The 19,766-nt window shown below is 61.6% G+C and overlaps 1 protein-coding gene across 22 annotated transcripts in view; it reads left to right on the top strand.

The window, feature by feature from the left end:
* The window catches only part of NCOR2 (nuclear receptor corepressor 2), a 222,235-nt gene that overhangs the window by 179,242 nt on the left and 23,227 nt on the right, over positions 1-19,766 (top strand). For 16 of the 22 annotated variants that reach the window (XM_082667548.1, XM_082667559.1, XM_082667555.1 and 13 more), the window contains 8 exons: positions 7,036-7,156; positions 8,004-8,160; positions 12,533-12,697; positions 13,781-13,920; positions 14,591-14,693; positions 14,899-15,003; positions 15,287-15,390; positions 18,690-18,840. In XM_082667548.1, coding sequence (XP_082523674.1) covers positions 7,036-7,156; positions 8,004-8,160; positions 12,533-12,697; positions 13,781-13,920; positions 14,591-14,693; positions 14,899-15,003; positions 15,287-15,390; positions 18,690-18,840 — 1,046 coding nt within the window. The remainder of the gene's footprint in view (positions 1-7,035; positions 7,157-8,003; positions 8,161-12,532; positions 12,698-13,780; positions 13,921-14,590; positions 14,694-14,898; positions 15,004-15,286; positions 15,391-18,689; positions 18,841-19,766) is intronic. The other 6 variants (XM_082667549.1, XM_082667560.1, XM_082667550.1 and 3 more) reach the window with 2 other exon arrangements.

A 19,766-nucleotide genomic window follows, 5' to 3' on the forward strand; every position in this document is an offset into this window, starting at 1 on the left:
GCAGGGCCGTGCCTCGCGAAGGCTCCTTCCTGCCTCGGTGGCGCCGGCGGTTCTTGGCTCGTAGACACGTCGCTCCGTGGTCCCGTGACGTCCTCCCTGTGCGTCTGTGTGCCCTAATTGCCCTTGTGCTCTAAGGACACCAGTCCACTGGATGAGGGTCCCCCCTAAGGACCTCATCTTAACTTGGTCACATCTGCAAAGAGCCTGTTTCCCAAGACGTTCACGTTCACAGGTACTTGGCTGTTTGGACGTGAACGTATTGTGGGGGACGCAAGTCTCCCCTCAACACAGTGGGAACAGCAAGTGCAAAAGCCCCGGGGTGGGGCTGAGCCTGCGTGATCCAGGCCCTGAGTGGCGGAGCGGGGCGGGGGGTGGGGGGGCAGCTTGGAAAGAGGCAGGGTCAGCAGACCAGCCCACCTCGTGCAACCCTTCTGGCTGGGTGGGCGGCTGCATTTTGCCCTCAGAGGGAGAGAGCCTGAGAGAGTTGGGGTATGTCTGCCTCAGTGTGTTGGGAGGGAGCGGGGGGTTAACGGGGGCCACAGGGGCACAGGGATACGTACAGGTTGGAAGGTGGCAGCAGCCGTGTCCCAGGGGCCGGTGAGGCTGGTGGCGGTGGACACGGGGGAAAGTGGCAGATCCCGGGATCCTTGCTGGTTCCTCTTCTGCCCGCGGAGGGTCCCCGAGACCCCCGACGAGAAGCAAAGCTCGTACACCCCACTTAGGGCCAAACGTGGGCAGCGGAGGGCAGAGCTGCGGAGATCCGCTCCAGCTCACGTCTGGGCGGCTTGAAGAATTCAGCGAGGCAGGCCGGCCCGTTTTATTTTGACTGAAAACAGTGCAGTCTGTTTTCTCTCCTCACGTCTCTCGGAAAAGTTCTGGGCGGCACGAGAGGGAGGAAAATCTGACTTTCAAACCCGACCTGTTCCCCAGGAGCCGTTTCCTCTGCCCCACAGTTCACCTCGGGGCGTGCGAAAACGGCAACTTCTAGAACGTTTCGTATGAAACGAGGACTTACTTGGTCAGAGCTCTCTGGGTCCCCACGTGGTCCACAAAAGCCGGTGAGCCACGTCTTCCTCTGCCTCCTGCGTCCGGGGGTCCCTGGCGGGACCCTCACCCCGCTTGTGTGGCCCTTTGATAAGCAAAGGCCTGGACAACAGGTTTCTGAGGGCGCAGAGGCCCTGAGCTTCCTGCCCAGAGGGCGCAGCTTGGGAAACAGTGCTCGTGGCGGCTCGGTCTGCCCGGGAGGGCCCTGGGCCAGGGTCTGGCCACTCGGCTCACTCTTTGCGCCTGGGTAATGGGGTCAGGGCGGGCGGCTCCCCACCCCACTCCTGCTGGCCGCGGGGACAGAGTCATGGAGACACATGTTTCTGCTCTTAGTGGGGAGAGCGCTGAGCTCATGGGACAGCCACGCTGATAAGCGGCCTCCCGGAGTCTGTGTTTCGGGTGCACACGGCCTGACGGGCTGGACGGCTCGGCCGCTTGGCCTGGGTCCCGACAGCCCGCCCGCACCTCTCGGGCCAGGCCTGAAGCCCCGCAGCCTACTTTCAGCGGCCACCCCACCCCAGCCCCACCCAGGGACGTGTCCTTCCCTCCCCGAGCTGGGTCTGGCTTCCATCCACTCTTCCTGCCTGAGTGGCCAGCATTCGATCCCTCGGGAGCAGGGGCCCTGGGCTGGGAGTCAGGACACCTGGTTTGTCACGCCCTCTGTGACCGAGGCCATTCCCCCGGCCCCAGGGTGAGGCTGGACTCAGGCCAGCCTCCTGACCTCTTCCCTCCCGGGCCACAGCCACACAGGGCCGGGCAGGCGCCGGAGGACGCAGGCGATCTCGCGTCAGAGCGCGCCCTGGCAGCCAGCGCCTCCCGGGAGGGCCGGTGGGATGGGTGGGCCCCCAGGCGACCCCCGGTCCTGGCCTCCTGCCCACAGCCCTCCCTCCCGCCTGGCAGTCCCGGCGCAGTGAACTGGGCGTCCCTGGACAGACACAAGATGCATCTCGTTCTGGCCCGTGCCCGGACGACTTGGGGAGGGAAGATCATATCCTGCTTTTACTCTCCCTCACTCTCTGCCAGGCGGCTCCACCTGGGAGTCTTCTTGGCCCACAGCCAGAGACACTGGCTTTGATTGCAGAGCCTTGAGCTTGGCGGGCCCCGCCTGTTCCACTTCCCAGAGAAGGTGCCTGGGCACTTGCCGGCAGGGCTGGGCCTTCTGAAAGTCCTTTCTCTGGACCTCAGCGTTTTCACGTATAAGATGGGTGTGGGTATCCCGGCTTATGGGCTTCTTGTCAGGATAATGGAGTTACGAGCCAGCCTGGCACTTTGGAGCTGCCCTCCTTTGCAGCCGCTTCAGGCTGCCCGCACAGGTCACCCCAGGAGGAGGCTGGAAGGCGGCTTCTTCTGCTGAGCCCCTGGAACTTTGAAAGAATGTAACAGCAATTTCTCCTCTATTTCTTTATTCCATAAATGATTAACTGGGCACCAGTGTGTGCCATTCTGGGCTCAAGGGGTGCCGGGAACAGGACAGACGAGGTCCTGGCTCCAGGGAGCTTACATTTTAGTGAGAGCGACTAGTACGGAACTGGAACAGTAATGGAATAAAGGGAATGCTCGTGTGATAAGTGGATGATGGAGAGATTGGGGGTGGGGGCAGCGGGAGGGGCAGTCAGGGAGGCCTGTCTGAGGAGGTGACATTGAAGGATGATCAGAACACGTAGTGTGAGACATGGAGGGAAAGCCAGCAGTGGGAACAGCCAGTTCAAAGGTCCTGTGGCCACATGAGCTTATGTTCAGTAGACAGCAAAGAGGCCTGTGGCTGAGTGTGGAGCAAGTGAAGGGAAGAGGGGAAGGCAGGAGAGGAGGCCACAGAGGTGGGCAGGGACCTGGCCCGACCTGGCTCCACAGGGCCCCAGGGGTCGAGGTAAGGAGTGCACTTTTATCCTGGGAGCACAGGGGAGTAACATGACTTCGTCTGTGTGGACACCTATCCCAGCAAAGCGATAACGAGAAGCTGGGGAAAGGGGGCTCAGCAGAGAGGGGGCTACTGCTGCAGGACCCAGAGTCCCCTGTGGCCCCTCCCCTCCCCCAGCCCTGGTCTTCCAGGGTGGGAAGAAAAACCACAGGAATGGGAAGGTGCCCGAGCCGCTCAGCGCCAGGCGCCGTTCTCGGGGCTTCCTGTGTTCCACCCACAGGACAGTCCTCGGAGGGAGCCACTGTTCTCATACCCATTTTACGGATGAGGGGAAACTGGGTGAGGCACAGCTGGTTAAGTCATACGGCCAAAGGTGGGATTTGAACTGGGAGCCAGAGCCCTGAATACGGGGTGGTGGGCGGGACCCTGGCTGCTCTCGGCCAAGTTGCTGGCTTCCCCCGCCTGTCCCGGGTCATGTGCACAGTGCCAGGCTCTGAGAGCCCCTACCCTGCCCAGGCCTCCAGGGAGGAAAATAAAAGCCCTGTCTTCCAAGAAGACAAAGGAAAGAGAACAGAGGGAGGGCGCTGCCACGAGGAGGCCCCTGGAGGTGGTGCTCGCCCACCGTGGACGTGGGATGAGGGGGTTGGGGGCCACGTGAGCACCAGGCATCTTCCCGCTCCCCAGTGGGGGGAGCTCAGGACCCTTGGGCTTGTTGAGGACCTGAATCCAGACCGTTGTTCTTGGATGCCGCCCTCTTTTTTTTTTTTTTTTTTTTTGCGGTACGCGGGCCTCTCACCGTCGTGGCCTCTCCCGTTGCGGAGCGCAGGCTCAGCGGCCATGGCTCACGGGCCTGGCCGCTCCGCGGCACGTGGGATCTTCCCGGACCGGGGCACGAACCCATGTCCCCTGCATCGGCAGGCGGACTCTCAACCACTGAGCCACCAGGGAAGCCCCGGATGCCGCCCTCTTTACCGTGAGCTGTCAGGCTGTCATCTCGTCAACTGTGAAGTGCTGTGCCCATGGCCGCAGTCCCCACTGAGCTCCTGCCTTGCTGGGTGAGGGTTAGGGGGGATTCAGGAAATCCTGAGGGGTCTGGACCTCTGTGCTCGTACCCACCCCCCCAGCTGGTGCCTGCTGAGAGCATTCGAGGGGCGACCCCTGCCCCCTCCAATCTGACTGCCCCCTGTCTGGACGAGAAGCCACCGGGAAACCGAGGCAGGACACAGGTCTGAGTAGGAGGTCCTAGTTCGCTGACAGAGTGAGACACAGACACTTTGCTTATTTTATATGTATCATAAAAGCATATTTTGTGTCCCTATAAAATTATATTTACAAAAATATGAAAGTTTATATTTTAACTTTAAAATCTGCATTTTAGAGTAATTTATATGGCAAATAATAGTATAACATTATTACTTTATTGTTTGTAGAAAGAGTACAGTTACTATAACGAACTCTTGGTTTCATGGCTGGCAAATAGTATATTCTTTATGTTTTCCTTGTCACAGCTTTACTGAGACATAATTCACGAACCACACAGTTCAGCCATTGAAGTGTGCAGCTCAGGGCTCTTAGTACATTCACAGAGTTGTGTAACCATCACCACTGCTTAATTCCAGAACATTTTCACTGCCCCAAAAAGAAACCCCAGACCATTAGCAGTCATTGCTCATCCCCCACCTGCAGCCCCCGGTCCGCTAATCTCTCTTCTCTGTCTGTGTCCATGGACTTGCCTCTTCTGGGCATTTCATAGAAATGGAACCATGCCGTGTGTGGCCTTTTGCAACTGGCTTCTTGCGCTCAGCGTCGTGTCTGAGGTTCATCCATGTTGTAGCCTGTGTCAGCCCTTCACTCATTTGTGGCTGAATAGTATTCCGTTGTGTGTGTGTGTGTGTATATATATATCACATTTTGTTTATCCATTCATCTGTTTTGGGCCATTTGGGTTGTTTCCACCTTTTGGCTCTTGTGAATAGTGGCTGCTGTGATCTTGTGTGAACGAGTGTTTGTGTGGATACATGTTTTCGTTCTCTCGAGTATATGCCCAGCAGTGGAGTTGCCGGACCCTATGGTGACTCTGTTCCACCTTTTGAGGAACTGCCAGTGTTTTCCAAAGCGGCTGCAGTATATTCCTTTTAAACTTAAGTCTACAGGTGCAAGTTGGTTTAAACGGACATTGGTAATGTGTTGCGACGGGTGTGTGGGGCGGTGTTTGGTGACAGTTGAAGCTGGAGGTGGGGAATGCAGGACAGGTGATAACATCAGTTCTCAGACCTGGTCAGGGTGCCTTGGCCCGAGGGTGGTGGGCAAAACGGGGCTGGGCCTGAGTCCGGGGGAGCAAGGACGGGCAGCCACAGCAGGAGAGGCTTCAGGGGGTCCTCAGAGTGCGAGCAGGGTCTGGAGAGGTCGAGAGAGGTGAGGACGGCAGGGGGGGGTGAGCCAGGTCGGGAGGACCGTGGAGACCAGCTGAGCACAGAGAAGTCAGGCCGACCTCTGCGCCCGGCGCCACCTGCATGCCATGGGCAGCGCCAGTGGGCGTCGCCGAGACTGACTCCGCTCAGCTGAGTATGTGGCAGATGCGGCCGGGGGTTAGCGCCCTCGGGACTGGCTTGTCACAGGTTGTGGTCCCGGTCACAGGCCATGGTCTCACTGCAGAGAGCAGAGGGCACCTCAGCTGCACATCACCCGTCTGTCCTGCTCCATCTGTAGGAGGCAGCCGTGTTCTGCTCTTTGCTGGGTGTCCGGCAGCCAGCACTGGGTGGCGTGAGCTGCGTCCTGGTGGTCATGGATGTTACCTGGAAGGCAGTGGCTGTGCTTACAGTCTGCATGTGGCATCAGCCAGGATGGTCACAGTGCACACCAAGGGCTGTACCAACAGGACCCTCTGGCTTTGGGGGCCTGGCCTTCGTTGTGCCCTCTGGCTGAATCCAGCCCGCAGCCAATGCCTTTGTGTGTCCCGTTTGATCATCTAGCCAGCTCCGGCGCCCTGCAAGCAGACATTGGATTCTGGGTCTCCAACCACGCACCCCAAGCACAACACCAGGCCTGCTGTGTATTCAGCAAGTGCGGGTCACAGGAGGGAACCGAGAGCTGGGCCGGAGCCAGGCAGCCCCGGTGGGTGGGTGAGGGGTTCTGAGGCTGCAGCAGACCCAGCTCCTGGCCTAGAGACTCTCATTCCAGCTGGGGAGGCAGACAGGGATTGTGGCAGGACACTGTGGTCAGTGCTGGCGAGTTCTGGAAATCCCTGAAGACTTCCTGAAGGAGGTGACACCTGTGAGCAGCTCTGGAACCACACCCCAGGGCAGGCTTTGCTCCGGTGTCCCAGACACTGCACCTCTACACTGGGGTGACCCTGTCGCTGGCATCCCACTGTGTTTCAGCCCCCCCACTCCGCCACCCCCCCGACACACACACCATGCACCCTGTGCAGGTGCGCTGCCCCATTCTGCATGTCAGCATCAGACAGACGTGACCTTGCTTTAGAGAACGAGGCACCTGCAGGCCCTGCTGAGCACCACAGCCCCACTTAGGGCTGCTGGGCGGGCCGTATACACGCTGACCAGCCCCTCCATGCAGAGCCTGTACCTCCCGCTTTAGCGCCCCAGCAAACGGTGTGCAGGCGAGATTCCCAGTATCTCAGGTTGCATTTGGGCTGAGTGGGGGGCTCCCCAATTCTGGTCTCCAATAAGCAAGGTCCTCTCAGTGCCACGCCCCAGGCCCTAACCCTGGTACCTGAGCCTCTCCTATCTGGGTGACGGATATTCTCCCTGAACCTCCCAAGCTCCCCAAGCCTTAAGCTGGTTGATTCTTGGCCTTTCTGGCAGCTTCCAAAGGGCCGAGCGTGGTGTGGGCCCTGAGTGTGGGTTTCTCTGGGGCTTTCCTTGCCTTGGGCTGTCTCAGGAGTGTTTGATCCTGGCTGGGCCTCTGGGCCGGGGTGGGAGGGGTCTTGGCCCCTTGTGAGGCCTGCCTGGACCAGAGGAAGGAGGGAGGGTGGAGACCCCACCATGACCCCAGGCTCCTGGGCCCCGTGATCCTGGACCTTCGCCTCTCTCTGGCAGCCCCTCCGGCCCCGTCATCCAGGCTGGAGCCAGGAGGCCGGGAGCCCGCGGGCCTGACGCTGGTCTCCCCCGCAGGCTCCTGTCGCCGCGGCCCAGCCTCCTCACTGCGACCAGCGACGCCGGGACCAATGCCTCGCCCCAGAAGCCGCTGGGCCTGAAGCAGCTGAAGCGACGGGCGGCCGCCATCCCCCCGATTGTGAGTCCCGGGCCCCTGCGACCGCCACCTCCTGTTGGGGGGACGGTAGACCTGGCCGGGCAGGCGGGGCCCCGGCACCTGCAGCCTGGCTCTACCCGCGTCTCCCGTTCCCTGGGGAAAGCCCCATGGAGACAGGCGCGGAGGCTGGGGGACTGGCGAGGTGTCCGCCCTGGCCCCTCTCCCCACCCCGCCCGCCGACAGTTCTCCAGGGGCGCCCAGACCTCACAGAAAGCTCCCGCAGCCCTCTGTCACGGCTCCTCGGAGCGGAGGGCGGCGCCCCGCAGTTACCGAGAGGCCCTTCGCTGGGGGAAGGAGGGGAGCTGGAAGATTCTTCCCCAGGCCCGGCAGGAGGACCCTCAGAGGTGCCCCTTACTCGTGATGGCTCAGTCGTGGCCAAAGCCGTCCCTCTCCAAGGAGGTGGGCCGGGCCTTCAAATGCTCTGGTCTGGAAGGCTCTGAGCTGAGCAGGGCTTTCCGAGTGAGGGGCACGAGGTGCGCCAAGCCACGCTGCCCACTCCCCGAGGCCGGGTCCACTCCCACTGGTCAGTCCCGATCCCTCTGAGACCCCGAGCGATTTGGGGAAGGGGGAGGGGGCTGGTGGGGAGGGTAACGGGGACTCCCCCATCCACGGCCGGGCAGCTGGGATGGGCGGGCACACCCCCTACACTCTGCGCAAAGCCCTACCCTCCTGGCCCTCAAGCCGCGTGCCCTTGGGCACGTCGCTGCCTCCCCCTGGGCCTCAGTTTCCAGGCTGGTCCCACGCAGGGGGCCTGGAGGGCTTTCCCTGATCTCTGTGACCTGTGGACGGACGGGCTGTGAAGATGCTCACTCCTCCCGGCTTCCCTCAGCAGGTCACCAAAGCCCACGAGCCCCCCCGGGAGGACGCAGCGCCCCCTGTTCCTCCGCCACCGCAGCACGTGCAGCCGGAGAGCGACAGCCCCCAGCAGCCCAGCAGCAGCCCTCGAGGCAAAAGCAGGAGCCCTGTGCCCCCTGCTGAGAAGGAGGGTAAGTGTGTGCCGGGGGCCCAGGGAGTACAGGGGAGGGGGGCAGGTGGGTGGGCGTAAGGGGCCTTTGCGTGTGCGGAGCAGCTCCTGCAGACTCCAGGGCCGCAGTGGCCCGACAGGCCAAGTAAATGAGCGCAACATGGTGGGGCGAGGCAGTGGGGGGCGGGCACCGGGGCAGTTGGAGACGCCCGTTCTTTCTAAAGTGGGTGCATGTTGGCCTCAGTCGAGAGTCGCCATGTGGTAAGACAGGCCTGGGGTTGTTCTTCCCGAGAAGCTAGAAATCCATCTTTTCATGTGAAATCTTCGAATTTCTCAACATTGGCAACTTCTCAAAATTTTCAAAAGCACTGTGCGTGTACGAAAACAACGTCTAGGGCTCAGTTTCTGGTTCCATGTGATTCAGTCCACACATGAGCTTCTAGAACCATGAGGCTCAGCTCCGGCTGGCAGCCACTCTGGGGCCTGGGCAGGAAGCACTGCCCCCCTCCAGCTTTCACCCTGACCTTATTCCCGGCCGAGGTCGCTGGGTTCACTGGGGAGCCAGTGAGGTGATTCCCCGAGCAGCTGCGTTGCAGCAACTGCCGGGCGGGCTTTGTTGTCACCATGTGAAGTGCGAGGTCTGGAGGCAGGTGGGGCGTGGCTTCTCGTTCTCTGGCTCTTCTGTCTCTGCCCCCCCCGCCAACCGGACCCAAGAAGTCTCAAGCCTGTGCCCCAAAGGGACACCCGTCCCAGACCAGCCTGGCACGTCTCAGGCACTGGGGGCTGACCCCCCAGAGGCTCCCCCCACGCTGGGCTAGCCCAGGCTCTCCTGCAGGCTGCTCTAGGGGTCTGAGGGCAGCAGGACCCCAGACCATCCTCCCTGACCGACGCAGCCCAGGGACAGGTGTGGGCAGCCAGGGCCACCTGCGTGCCCACCCCCGGCAGCCTCTGGCACGGCGTCCCACCTTCTCTAGAAAGCCGGGTGGCCCTCGGCCGTGGGCCTCCCTGAAGGTGGTACCGTGTGCCGGAAGACAGGGCAGGGCTGTCCCTGAAGGAGGCCAGCTCCACACTTCACAGTGACAGGGCCTGCCAGACACTCCCCCGCTGATCAGCCCGCCCTGCCGGCCGCCTTCACCTGCTGCAGGAAGTCTCGGATGCCACCCACACGGGCGGGCATGCATCCTGGCTGGCACACAGGCCAGCTTGTGGCCACGGGGGCCAGGACATTGGTTGGACACCCACGATCGCCAAGCACCGTGCCAGGCAGCGGGGGTTCGGCAGTGGGCAGGACGAAGTCCCTGCTCCAAGGAGTTGCTGCTTTTGCAAGAGGATGTTAAACAGGGGGCACGTAAGGAGGCAAGATGACCTTAGGCTGGTTCATGCAGCGAAAGAGACAAAACAGAATGAGTGATGAGGGGCTCAGGGAAGGGTCTCCGTGAAGAGGAGAAGGCAGTCGTGGGAAGATCGGGGGGAAGGGCGTTCAGGCATAGGGAACGGCACGTGCAAAGGCCCTGGGGTGGGAACAAGCTTGGTGTGTTGGCGGAGCTGCTGGGAGGTCGTGGTGGCTGGGGAGGGGGTAGGATAGGAGGTGGGATAGGGAGATGGGGGACCAGATTGTGTAGGGCCTCGTAGGCCATGGTACTGTGGGGATTTTGTCTTGGGTGCAGAAAAAGCCTTTGCTGGAGGAATTTTAAGGGTGTGTGTGTGTGTGTGTGTGTGTGTGTGTGTGTGTAGGGGACTGGGGAGAGGTCAGGCAATCTGATTTTTATTTTAGAAGGATCTCTTCTCTCTCTGCCTCTCCAGCCATTGTTGAGGAGAAAGGGCGGCAGGGAGTTGTGGGCAGATGCTTTTCCCGGCCAGCGGTGGTGGCAGCTGGGCTGTGCGGGTGACCATGAAGGGGGGCATTGGGACTTTGTTTCAGAGGCAAACATTGGGACCTGCTGATGAACCCGCGTGTGGGGTGGAAAGCGGAACGTCTGCCTCTTCCTGGGCCCCTGCCAGCCACCCACGCTGGGACCGGGACTCCCCATGGTGGGGCTGGGGTTCGCTGGGCGAGAGTGCAGCGTGAGATGTGGGGTCTGGCTCTGGAAGGACATTCCAGGGCTGGGGCACCAGCCCAGGGCGGATAGCTGCGTGGCAGTGTCAGGGGCCCAAACAGCCTTGGCCGGCGCCAGGTCTGAGCCGGGCTGGGCCGTACTTGAGTGGCTGGACACCACACGGGGCCAGGCAGGGCCCGCTGGGAGGGGTCACAGGCCCTGTCCTGGGAGAAGGTGAGCCAGCACCTGTGCTTTCTGAGCCTGGCATCCGGCCTGTTGGCACGGCGGAGGGCCGCGCCGTTTCCTGGAATCGCTCCGCACAGGAGCCGGGGCACCTGGCGTCAGGTGCCATGGCCTGCCTTGCAGCTAGTACCCGTACGCACATGCATGAACTTGACACCTCGCACGACCGACCTCTCTGGTCTCTCAGGAGCCTCCCCTGCCGCCTGGCTCCTGTGTGGAGCTGCTCCGCCCGCCCACCCCTCGGGCTCCCTGGGCCCAGCCGGAGGAACAGGTTGTCTCTCCAAGCTCTCGGCCGCCGGCCCATCCTGGCCCGGCCCCAGATTTCCCTTCCAGCACCGGAGGCCACCCCCCGCCCCTGCCCCCTCCCACGGCAGCCAGAGCTGAGCTGGAGAGAGGAGCCCAGGCACGCGCGCGGACGGGTGGCTGGACGAGCGAGGTCCAGGGCGTGCACGTAATTTCCGGGCCGGGTGCAGGCCCTGGGTGGGGTGGGGGTGGGGGCGCCCCCACTGGGGGTTGGTTGAGCATGAGAATCCCCACCCCGGGTTACTCCCCACATCTGCGGCCCCTCCTGCGGGCTCCCCACGTCAGCAGGCGCACAGGTCCGGGGGGAGCTCAGTCTCCCAGGAGAGGAGCGGAGGGAGTGCAGCACACACGCCTCCACCCCACCTGCTGTGCCCACAGCAGGCGGCTCTCATGCTGCCAGTGCTCTCCTGCTCGCCTTGCTGCGTCTTCAGAGCCTCCCTCTGTCATCTGGAGGTGGCCCGAGGGATGACACCTGCCTGCCATTCCCATCCCAGGCCAGGCATTCCCAAGTTGTAACCAGCTGGCTACTCCCCTGCCCGCCCCCCCCGCCCCCCGTACCCAGCCCTCGCCACCATCGGTCCTCTAGCCTGACATCAATTCTCAAGGAAGAGGTTTGGCGCTTAGGACCGATTTCAGCAGAGTGGGTGGCCAGCGGGAGAACACCGTGAAGACGGCCTGGCCTTTGGCCGGGTCTGCGGCTGTGTCCCCAGGCCTGAGAATCCAGGGCCAGTCGTTGCTCCCCTTCCTGTGGTCAGTGTGTGTGGCAAAGGTGAAGGTTACAGCCTGCAGCCCATCTACCTGGGCTCAGAGCTCCCCTTGCTGGCTGTGGGCCTTTGACCAGGTGACTTCACCTCTCTGAGCCTCCGTGTTCCCATCTGCAAATTGGGGATAATCCTCGTCCGTTCCCTGAAGGGTGTTGCAAGGATAACCGAGTCAGTCCACGCAGAGCACTTAGTTGGAGCCCCCGTGGGAGGGCTCCCTCCGCCGTCTGCAGCGCCCGGGAGGTTCAGTGGTCAATTCCTGACTTGGCCAAATATTTGCTGGTGACCTTAGATAAGTCCGTCGATGTGTCCGTACTCCGGTCCCTCTCAGCACACTGGGCCCGGCCGCTCTCTTTCTCCTGAGCCTGCAAGGAGGCTCGTTGAGTTCACGCTTTCGAAACGCCCAGCCCAGCCCCTGGACGTGGGACACGCTCGGCGCATGGGCTGACGTGTGTGCGCCGTCATCCCGGGCATCCGGGCCGTAGCTGTGCTGGCGGGAGCACATGTACGCGGATCACGGCAAACCGTTCTGACCGCCTTCGTCATCTGAAGAGGTCAGCGAGCCTCTTCTGGAAAGGGCCAGATAGTAAATATTTTAGGTTTTGTGGGCCAGACAGACGGTCTCTGTCGCAACTCCTCAGCTCTGCTGCAGATGATAAATAGACGGGTGGACGTTCCAGCACAAGTGTACACACAGAATCGGGCAGTGGGCAGGCCCCGTGCCACCATCTGCCGCCCCTGGTTTGGAGGTTTGTCCAGGCCCCTTGCTGACCCGGTGCCGGGCAAGTGCCTGTGGGATTCCAGCGCTGGAATCAGGGGCCGCCGAGAAGCCCAGCCCAAGCCTGAGGCACATCCGTGCTTGACAGGACATCACAGGAGTCAGCGTGGTGCCCGGTCTGCAGACTTGGGGGGCTCCATCACTGTTGGCCAGGACCTTCCCCTGGCCGAGGCTGGCGCTGCAAGACACAGGGGGTCTTGTTTGAGCAGGGCAGCCAGGACTGGGGGCCTGAGGGCTGGCCGAGTGTGGCTGACTGCCTGCCTTGCCCCTCAGCAGAGAAGCCCGTGTTCTTCCCGGCCTTTGCGGCTGAGGGCCAGAAGCTGCCCACGGATCCCTCGTGTTGGACGTCAGGCCTGCCCTTCCCCGTGCCCCCTCGCGAGGTGATCAAGGCCTCTCCGCACGCCCCTGACCCCTTGGCCTTCTCCTACGCCCCGCCTGGTGAGTAGTTCACCCGAGCCTGGCCTCCTTGCCGAGTCAGCCAGCGTGCAGTCATTGGGCGCCAGCTGTGTGCACTGACTCGGAACTGCACGCAGAAGGACCTTAGGGTCCTGGCGGGAGGGATGGTCTGGTCAGTGAAGGAGAAGGGGGCTCCGCTGAGACGTGAGAAATCTACAGGGTTGCAATTGAAGCACCTGGGGCTGGGGATACCTGAGAGGTGCTCGAGCCGGTTAGGGGCAGGCTGAGAGTGGGAGCTCTGTCTTCCACCATGGACTTGAGGTACACAACGGGCAGGTGGAGAGAAAAGCGTGAGGGGGGGGGCCTGCTTTGATTTACGAATACAGTCAGGCTGGATTCGAGACCCTTCCTGGGCTCTCCAGCCCTGCCAGGCCCCACCAGCAATGAAAGGGGCATAGCCAGGGGCCAGTAAGGGCTGTGATGTCAGCAAAGGCCGTCCTCAGCAGAGCTGATCCTGCAGGATGAGTGGCCAAAAGAGCCAGGAGAAGAACAGGGAAAGACATGCCAGGCAGGGGGAACAGCATGTGCAAAGGTCCGGAGGCAGGAGCGAGCAGGCGAAGCTTGAGACACTGAGTCAGGCTGTCATGGCAGAAGCTTGGGGCCCAGGGAGCCTGGGGAGCCTATAAGTGCAGGTCAGGTGAACCTGAAAGCTGTGTCAGAGGCTAAGGCCTTACCCTGTGGGAGCAGTGGGGAGCCATAGGAGGTTCATAGCAGGGGAGGATGTGAACTAGTGGACTTTGCAAAAAGATCCCTTTGGTTCCTGTGAGAGGAGTGGACTGTTGGAGAGCAACAGGGGAACGGGGAGACCAGTTAAGGAGTCGGGGGAGAGTTGAGGGGCTTGGGCCAGGGCCTGGGAGGGGGGAGGCGTGGAGGGAGACTTCCCTGGGGTAGTGCTGTCTGAACCAAGGATGCAGACGGCTCATCAGGCAGAGACGGGTGGAGCAGTGGGGGCACGTATGGACGGGCACCCGCCTGGGCAGGACAGGGACGAGGTGGGGAGTGGCCTGGGGGCTCTGCCTCTGACCGCTCCTGGGGCCCTGTGATGGACAGATACGTGCCCTGCAGGTCACCCGCTGCCCCTGGGCCTCCATGACAGCGCCCGGCCCGTCCTACCACGCCCACCCACCATCTCCAACCCGCCGCCCCTCATCTCCTCCACCAAGCACCCCAGCGTCCTTGAGAGGCAAACGGGTGCCCTCTCCCAGGTGAGGTGGGAGGGGCGGCCCCCCAGAAGCACCTGTGCAACCGGGTCCCGGAGAACGCCCCTTCCTCTTTCTGGGGTTTGGTCCCTCCATCTGTAAAGTCGGGGTGGGGGTGATCCCTGGGACGGATGGTGTCGGGGTGGGGGTCGGGCACCCAGGGGGCTGGGTCCAAGCTGGCTGTGCCTGACCCGGGCATCAGGACCTTGGGAGGTCACTCCACGGGGCGCTCAAGAGCATGGGCTCTGCGATCAGACTGTGTGGCGTTCGGCAAGTTACTTAACCTCTCTGTGCCTCAGTTTCCCTTCTGTGAAACAAAGTCGCAGGCACTAGACACACAGCCCTGGCACGTGGTGAGCCTCGGTCCACCTGCCCCTCACCTCTCTGACCTGCCCCCCTGTGGCGCAGGGCGGGGGCAAGGCGTATGCTTTGCTCAGGCGCTGTGGGTACCATTTCCTTTAAACCAGGTCATGACCGCCACACGGGTGAGGGCACTGAGGCCCAGGAGAGGCAGTGACTCGTTCACAGTTGCTCAGAGGGGCAGCAGGGCCGGAACTGAGGCCCCAGGCCTTGGACCCGGGTGTGATCCTGAGGTTCCCCTCCTCTTGGGGCCTCATAAAAGCGGGTTGAGGCCCTGGTTGAGGCCTCTGTGACCCCACGGCCTCTGCTCCCACAGGGAATGTCTGTGCAGCTCCACGTCCCGTACTCAGAGCATGCCAAGGCCCCCGTGGGCCCCATCACCATGGGGCTGCCGCTCACCATGGACCCCAAGAAGCTGGGTAAGGATGTAGGGCCCCCCAACCTCGATGGCCCAGGCTTGGCTCCCACTGTTTGCGTTGGGGGCTTGAGGGAGGGCAGCTCACCCTAAGGGACTCTGGCCCGCGCGTGGCGGGGAGGTCCCTCAGCCCCGGACAGGGCAGGGAGGCGGCCGTCCCTCTGAATCCCTGCCCAGAGGCTCGGCTCACCGCTCTCGCCCCTCTCCAGCGCCCTTCAGCGGAGTGAAGCAGGAACAGCTGTCCCCACGGGGCCAGGCTGGGCCACCGGAGAGCCTGGGGGTGCCTGCGGCTCAGGAGACGTCCGTGCTGAGAGGTGAGGGCGTGCGAGCTAGGCTCACCCCCGGCGGCTGCCCCTCCATCCCTGGGAGGGTCGAGGCAGGAATGGGACCCTTTATCCAAAACCTGCTAAGAAGCTTCAGCTCCCAGAGGGTCCAGCAGCCTCTCTTCGCAGTTGTCTACTTCGCCATTTAGGGGCGGGGGACCCTCTGCGCTGAGACACCGGAGGTGGGGGGGACCTGCAGGTCTCGGGGGCTCTGGGACTGGGGCCTGGGGAGGGGCTGCAGACACCCCTTCAGCCCGTGTCTCATGTCTTCCAGGGACGTCTCTGGGCTCGGTTCCAGGAGGGAGCATCACCAAGGGCATCCCCAGCGCGCGGGTGCCTTCCGAGAGCCCCATCACGTACCGCGGCTCCATCACCCATGTAGGTGTCCTGGGGCCGTGGCATGAGGGACCAGGGTGGCACTAGCAGGCAGTGTCTCCAGACGTGGCCCTGCCTGTGGACAAAACAGTGGGCAACCCGCCCTTCCCCCCAGCGTCTCTGCTCAGCGTCTGCCTCAGTAGATGGGGTGGCTTCGTGGGGTGCCCACCCAGCTCTGGGAGCCTGGGAGCCAGGCATTTTAGGTGCTGAGCAAAACACAAAACTCAAGGGCCCCAAGGAGCTAGGAGGGTAGCAGAAGGAAGCAGACAGGTAAAAACTGAGCAGGTGATTTCAGAGTAGCCAGTGCTTTGTGTTGAGTAAAACACTGCGATTGAAAATGGCTGGGGCCGCCGAGGCCGCAGAGACAGGTGAGCCGGGGAGACCTCTCAGAGGTGTGAGCCCTGCGGGAATCTCAGGGATCGGCGTTCCGGGCCCAGGGAATGGCACGCACAAAGGCGGAGAGGTGGAGGGTCCCTGGTGTGCACCAGGTCCAGCAAGTGTCCGCGGTGCCTGGAGCAGCGAGCAGGAGGCGTTCGGGTCAGCAAAGTTTTGGGGGCCGGTGAGGGAGTCTGCACATCCCCCGCCTTCAAGGGGGTGAGTGGACAGACGCTCCTGCAGCTCAGCTGAGCCCGCCCACACCACTGGGGCTCCCGCTGTGCTGCCGTAACCCTCGCTTTTGTGACTTCAGTCCTGGATGACAGAGGTTTCCTCTGGTGCCAGCCTTGGCCTCGTGGTGTTGACAGGCTGACGGCTGGAGTTGGCATCCTGGCCACGTCCAGCTCCGCAGAAAGTGTGGGATCAGCTGGTGACATCTGTCCCATCCAAGGGTTTGCAGAGGGACCACTCTGCCCCTCCGGTGTCGGGACTGGGGGTTCAGAACTGAGCTCGGGGGTCCTAGTGTACACAGGGCCTGTTTAACCCTCTCCTTCCTCCCTGGCTGGTGGACCACAGAGGGCGGTCCCCCCACTTCCTGGGGTCCTTAGCTCCTAGGGCTTTCTTTTCCTTCCCTTCCACCCGCTCCAGACAAGATGGTTTACATTAGCACAGAATCCAGGTCAGCCCATTTTACAGATGAGAAGACCGAAGCCCAGAGATTAAACCCAAGGTCGTGTAGCCAGGAAGCAGTGGACCCAGTGTTTTGTGCCAGCTGTGCCAGAGGAAGGGGAGCCTGGACACAGACACACACACACACACACGCATGTGCAACCCCCCCCCCCAACACACACACACACGCACGTGAATGGTGGAATTCAGGCCACAGGCTCCCGTAGGAAGGTGTCTTTGGCTCCAGGGGCCGCAGATCACACCACAGAGGAGAGGCCCTGATGCTTCATGTTCCTCTAAAACCTGTTGGTCTTGAAATCATGAGCTTAAGAAGGCAGCTGCGCAGGTACCTGGGGCCACAGCCGGGCCGCAGACACTCAGGTCCCAGCCCCACCACATGCTGACTCAGGCACGGGACCGACGCTCCCTGACTCAGTCTTCCCTTTGCTAGAAGTGTCTCTTGCTGAGTCATCCTCACAGAGGTGTCAGGGATTAAAGGCTCCCGGGCATCCGTCGGCCTCCAGTTTCAGGTGGCCGCGACCCAAGCCGTGTGGGTCACTCACAGCCTTGCGATTGTTTCTGGCAGCTGCCAGATGTGTGCGGGTCAGGCTTCCCCACAGCCTCACTCCCAGGTGATGAAATCCGGTCATGGGACACACACAGGCTCACACACACACACAAACTCAGGAGCACACGGATACACACACATACACAAACTCACACACACACAGACTTACAGTGGGTGGGCTTCTATCCGCTGCCCCTGGAGGAGCCTTTCCTGCTGGGATGTTGCCGGCTCCCCGGCCGTGTGCTCTCCTGATGAGAGAGGTGGCTTCCCGCCCCTGGATTATCTATCACCCAGACTAAAGCCCGTTTATTCTGCACTGTTTGTGCACAAGCCTTCTGAAGTGTGGCCAAGGGGTCCCATCTAGGGCATCTGCTTTGAGACGTCGGGAGACCCGTCCGGATTCAGGGCGTCTTGCGTTTCCCTTGCTCGCAGACCAGGATCTGGGATGAAAGCCCGGGGTGCCAGTCGCTGCCCTTACCCCACAGAAGGGTGTTTCTTGGCAGAGAAGCTCCCGGGGGAGACTCAGAGCGCACCAGCCTAGGGCTTGGCACGCAGTTGGAGCTGCATGTCTCAGTCAGCCCTTGGAATCGTAGAAAGAGAAGAGAGACGTTTGATTGGGGACAGCTTGTCTGTGACGGGTGCCTTTGAGAACCGTATACAGAGATTGTCTCCGTTTTGTAGATGTACAGGCTGAGGCTCAGAGAGGCAGAGTGACTTGACAGAGGTCACACAGCAACTTGTTGGTAAAGCTGCTGTTTGCCCTCCAGCAGTCTGACTCCAGATCCATATTCTGACCCCCCACTCGTGTTCGTGAAAGTCGCCCAAGGCGGGACACTACCCCACGTGGCTGTCTTCTCTCTGCCTGAATACAACCCCCAACAGGGAGCTCACTCCCTCTAAGGCACTGGTTTCTTGATCAGGGATCATTTTGCCTCCCAGGGGATGCTGGGCAATGTCTAGGAACATTTGTGATTGTCACATCTAGGGGGGAGCAGATTGGGGGTCACATGCACTACCGGCATCTAGTGGGTAGAGCCCCGGGGAAGGGCTGCTGAATGTCCTACGGTGCCCAGTTGGCCCCCACCTCAAAGAATCATCTGGCCCTCAGGTCACAGTGCCGAGGTTGAGAAACCCTGGGTTAGAGCTAAGATATCTGGTGTCCTGCCCGGATTTGAGTCCCCATTCTGGTTTTGGGAATGACATGTGGTCACAGGCACGTGGCTGACATCCCAGCGTCCAGGCTCTGAGAAAGGAAAATCCATATAGTACAGGTTGCAACACAGACTCCAGGGCCAGACTGCCTGGGTTCCAGTCCCGGCTCTGCCCCTCGTTAGCCAGGGGACCCTGGGCGAGGTCACCTTGCCTCTTGGCGCCTCAGTTTCCCCATCTGAACTAGGCACGATAGTACCTGACTTAGGGTGATTTCCAGGGTTAAATGAGTCGATGTAGAGAAAGTGAGCAGCACTTATTATTGTTACTGATGCTTTGTTCTGCGTGATTGTGTTCCGGCGGGCTCTGCCCTTTTGAAGCAGTACGTGCACTGGCACGTACTGCCAGTGTGCACTGGCGGACACACATGTACCTGTGTGTGGATTTGGAAGGTGCACACGTACGCATGCTGGGTCGTGTCTGGCGAGTGTGGGGGTCCCCGGCCAGAGCCCGCGGGCACTCACCCTCTCCGCACCCCCAGGGCACTCCAGCCGACGTCCTGTACAAGGGCACCATCACCAGGATCATCGGTGAGGACAGCCCAAGCCGCCTGGACCGCAGCCGGGAGGACGGCCTGCCCAAGGGCCACGTCATCTACGAGGGCAAGAAGGGCCACGTGCTGTCCTACGAGGGTGAGTCCCGTCGTCCGTCAACGGCTGTCAGGAGCTGGTGGGCGGGCAGGGGCTGGCCCGGCCCTCCCATCCTTGGGCATCTTTTTTTTTTTTTTTGGTGGTACGCGGGCCTCTCACTGCCGTGGCCTCTCCCGTTGCGGAGCACAGACTCCGGACACGCAGGCTCAGTGGCCATGACTCACGGGCCCAGCCGCTCCGCGGCATGTGGGATCTTCCCGGACCGGGGCACGAACCCATGTCCCCTGCATCGGCAGGCGGACTCCCAACCACTGCGCCACCAGGGAAACCCCCTCGGGCATCTTTGATGCCCAGGAAGGACCCTCTAGGTGAGAGGACCAGTGGTGACCTGGAGGTGGTTGGTCATGTGGTCACTTGGTATTTACTGGGGGCCACCCATATGCTGGGGGCCCAGCGGATGAAGCCCCCTCACAGAGCTCTCAGGACGCCCGCCCAGGATGCAAATGGGATGTCACCTTGTTAATCTTGAGTCTTGGAAACCTGCCCGCATCCAGTGTGGCTTGCCCACCAAACCCCAGACTTTGGTGTTTCTGGAGTTGGTCAGGAGAGAAGGGTCCAGAAAACATGGCTGGGGTTAAAGGGTAGCCAGATGTTTTCAGAAAACGCATCTAGGGGAGTGTGTTACCCTCCTGTCAGCTTCGTGTGGTTGAGAGCCAGGGTGAAGGAGTGTCTTCCCATTTTACGGATGCGGGAGCTGAGGGGCAGTGATGTCCAGTAGTCCTTCTGTGTGTCCACCCTCCTGGCCCCTCAAGAGAAAAGGAGGCCTGGGACTTGGGGAGCAGGGGCGGGCGTGTTTGGCCCATTGAGGTGGGTTCACAGGGAGGCAAGGCTGGGGTGACAACAGGAAGGAGGTGACCTCCCCATCCCTGCAGGTATGTAAGCCAGCAGCAGGTAAGGATTGGCTTTAG

This window comes from Grampus griseus (genome assembly GCF_964374135.1).
Source record: "Grampus griseus genome assembly, chromosome: 12".
Taxonomy (NCBI): Eukaryota; Metazoa; Chordata; class Mammalia; order Artiodactyla; family Delphinidae; genus Grampus; species Grampus griseus.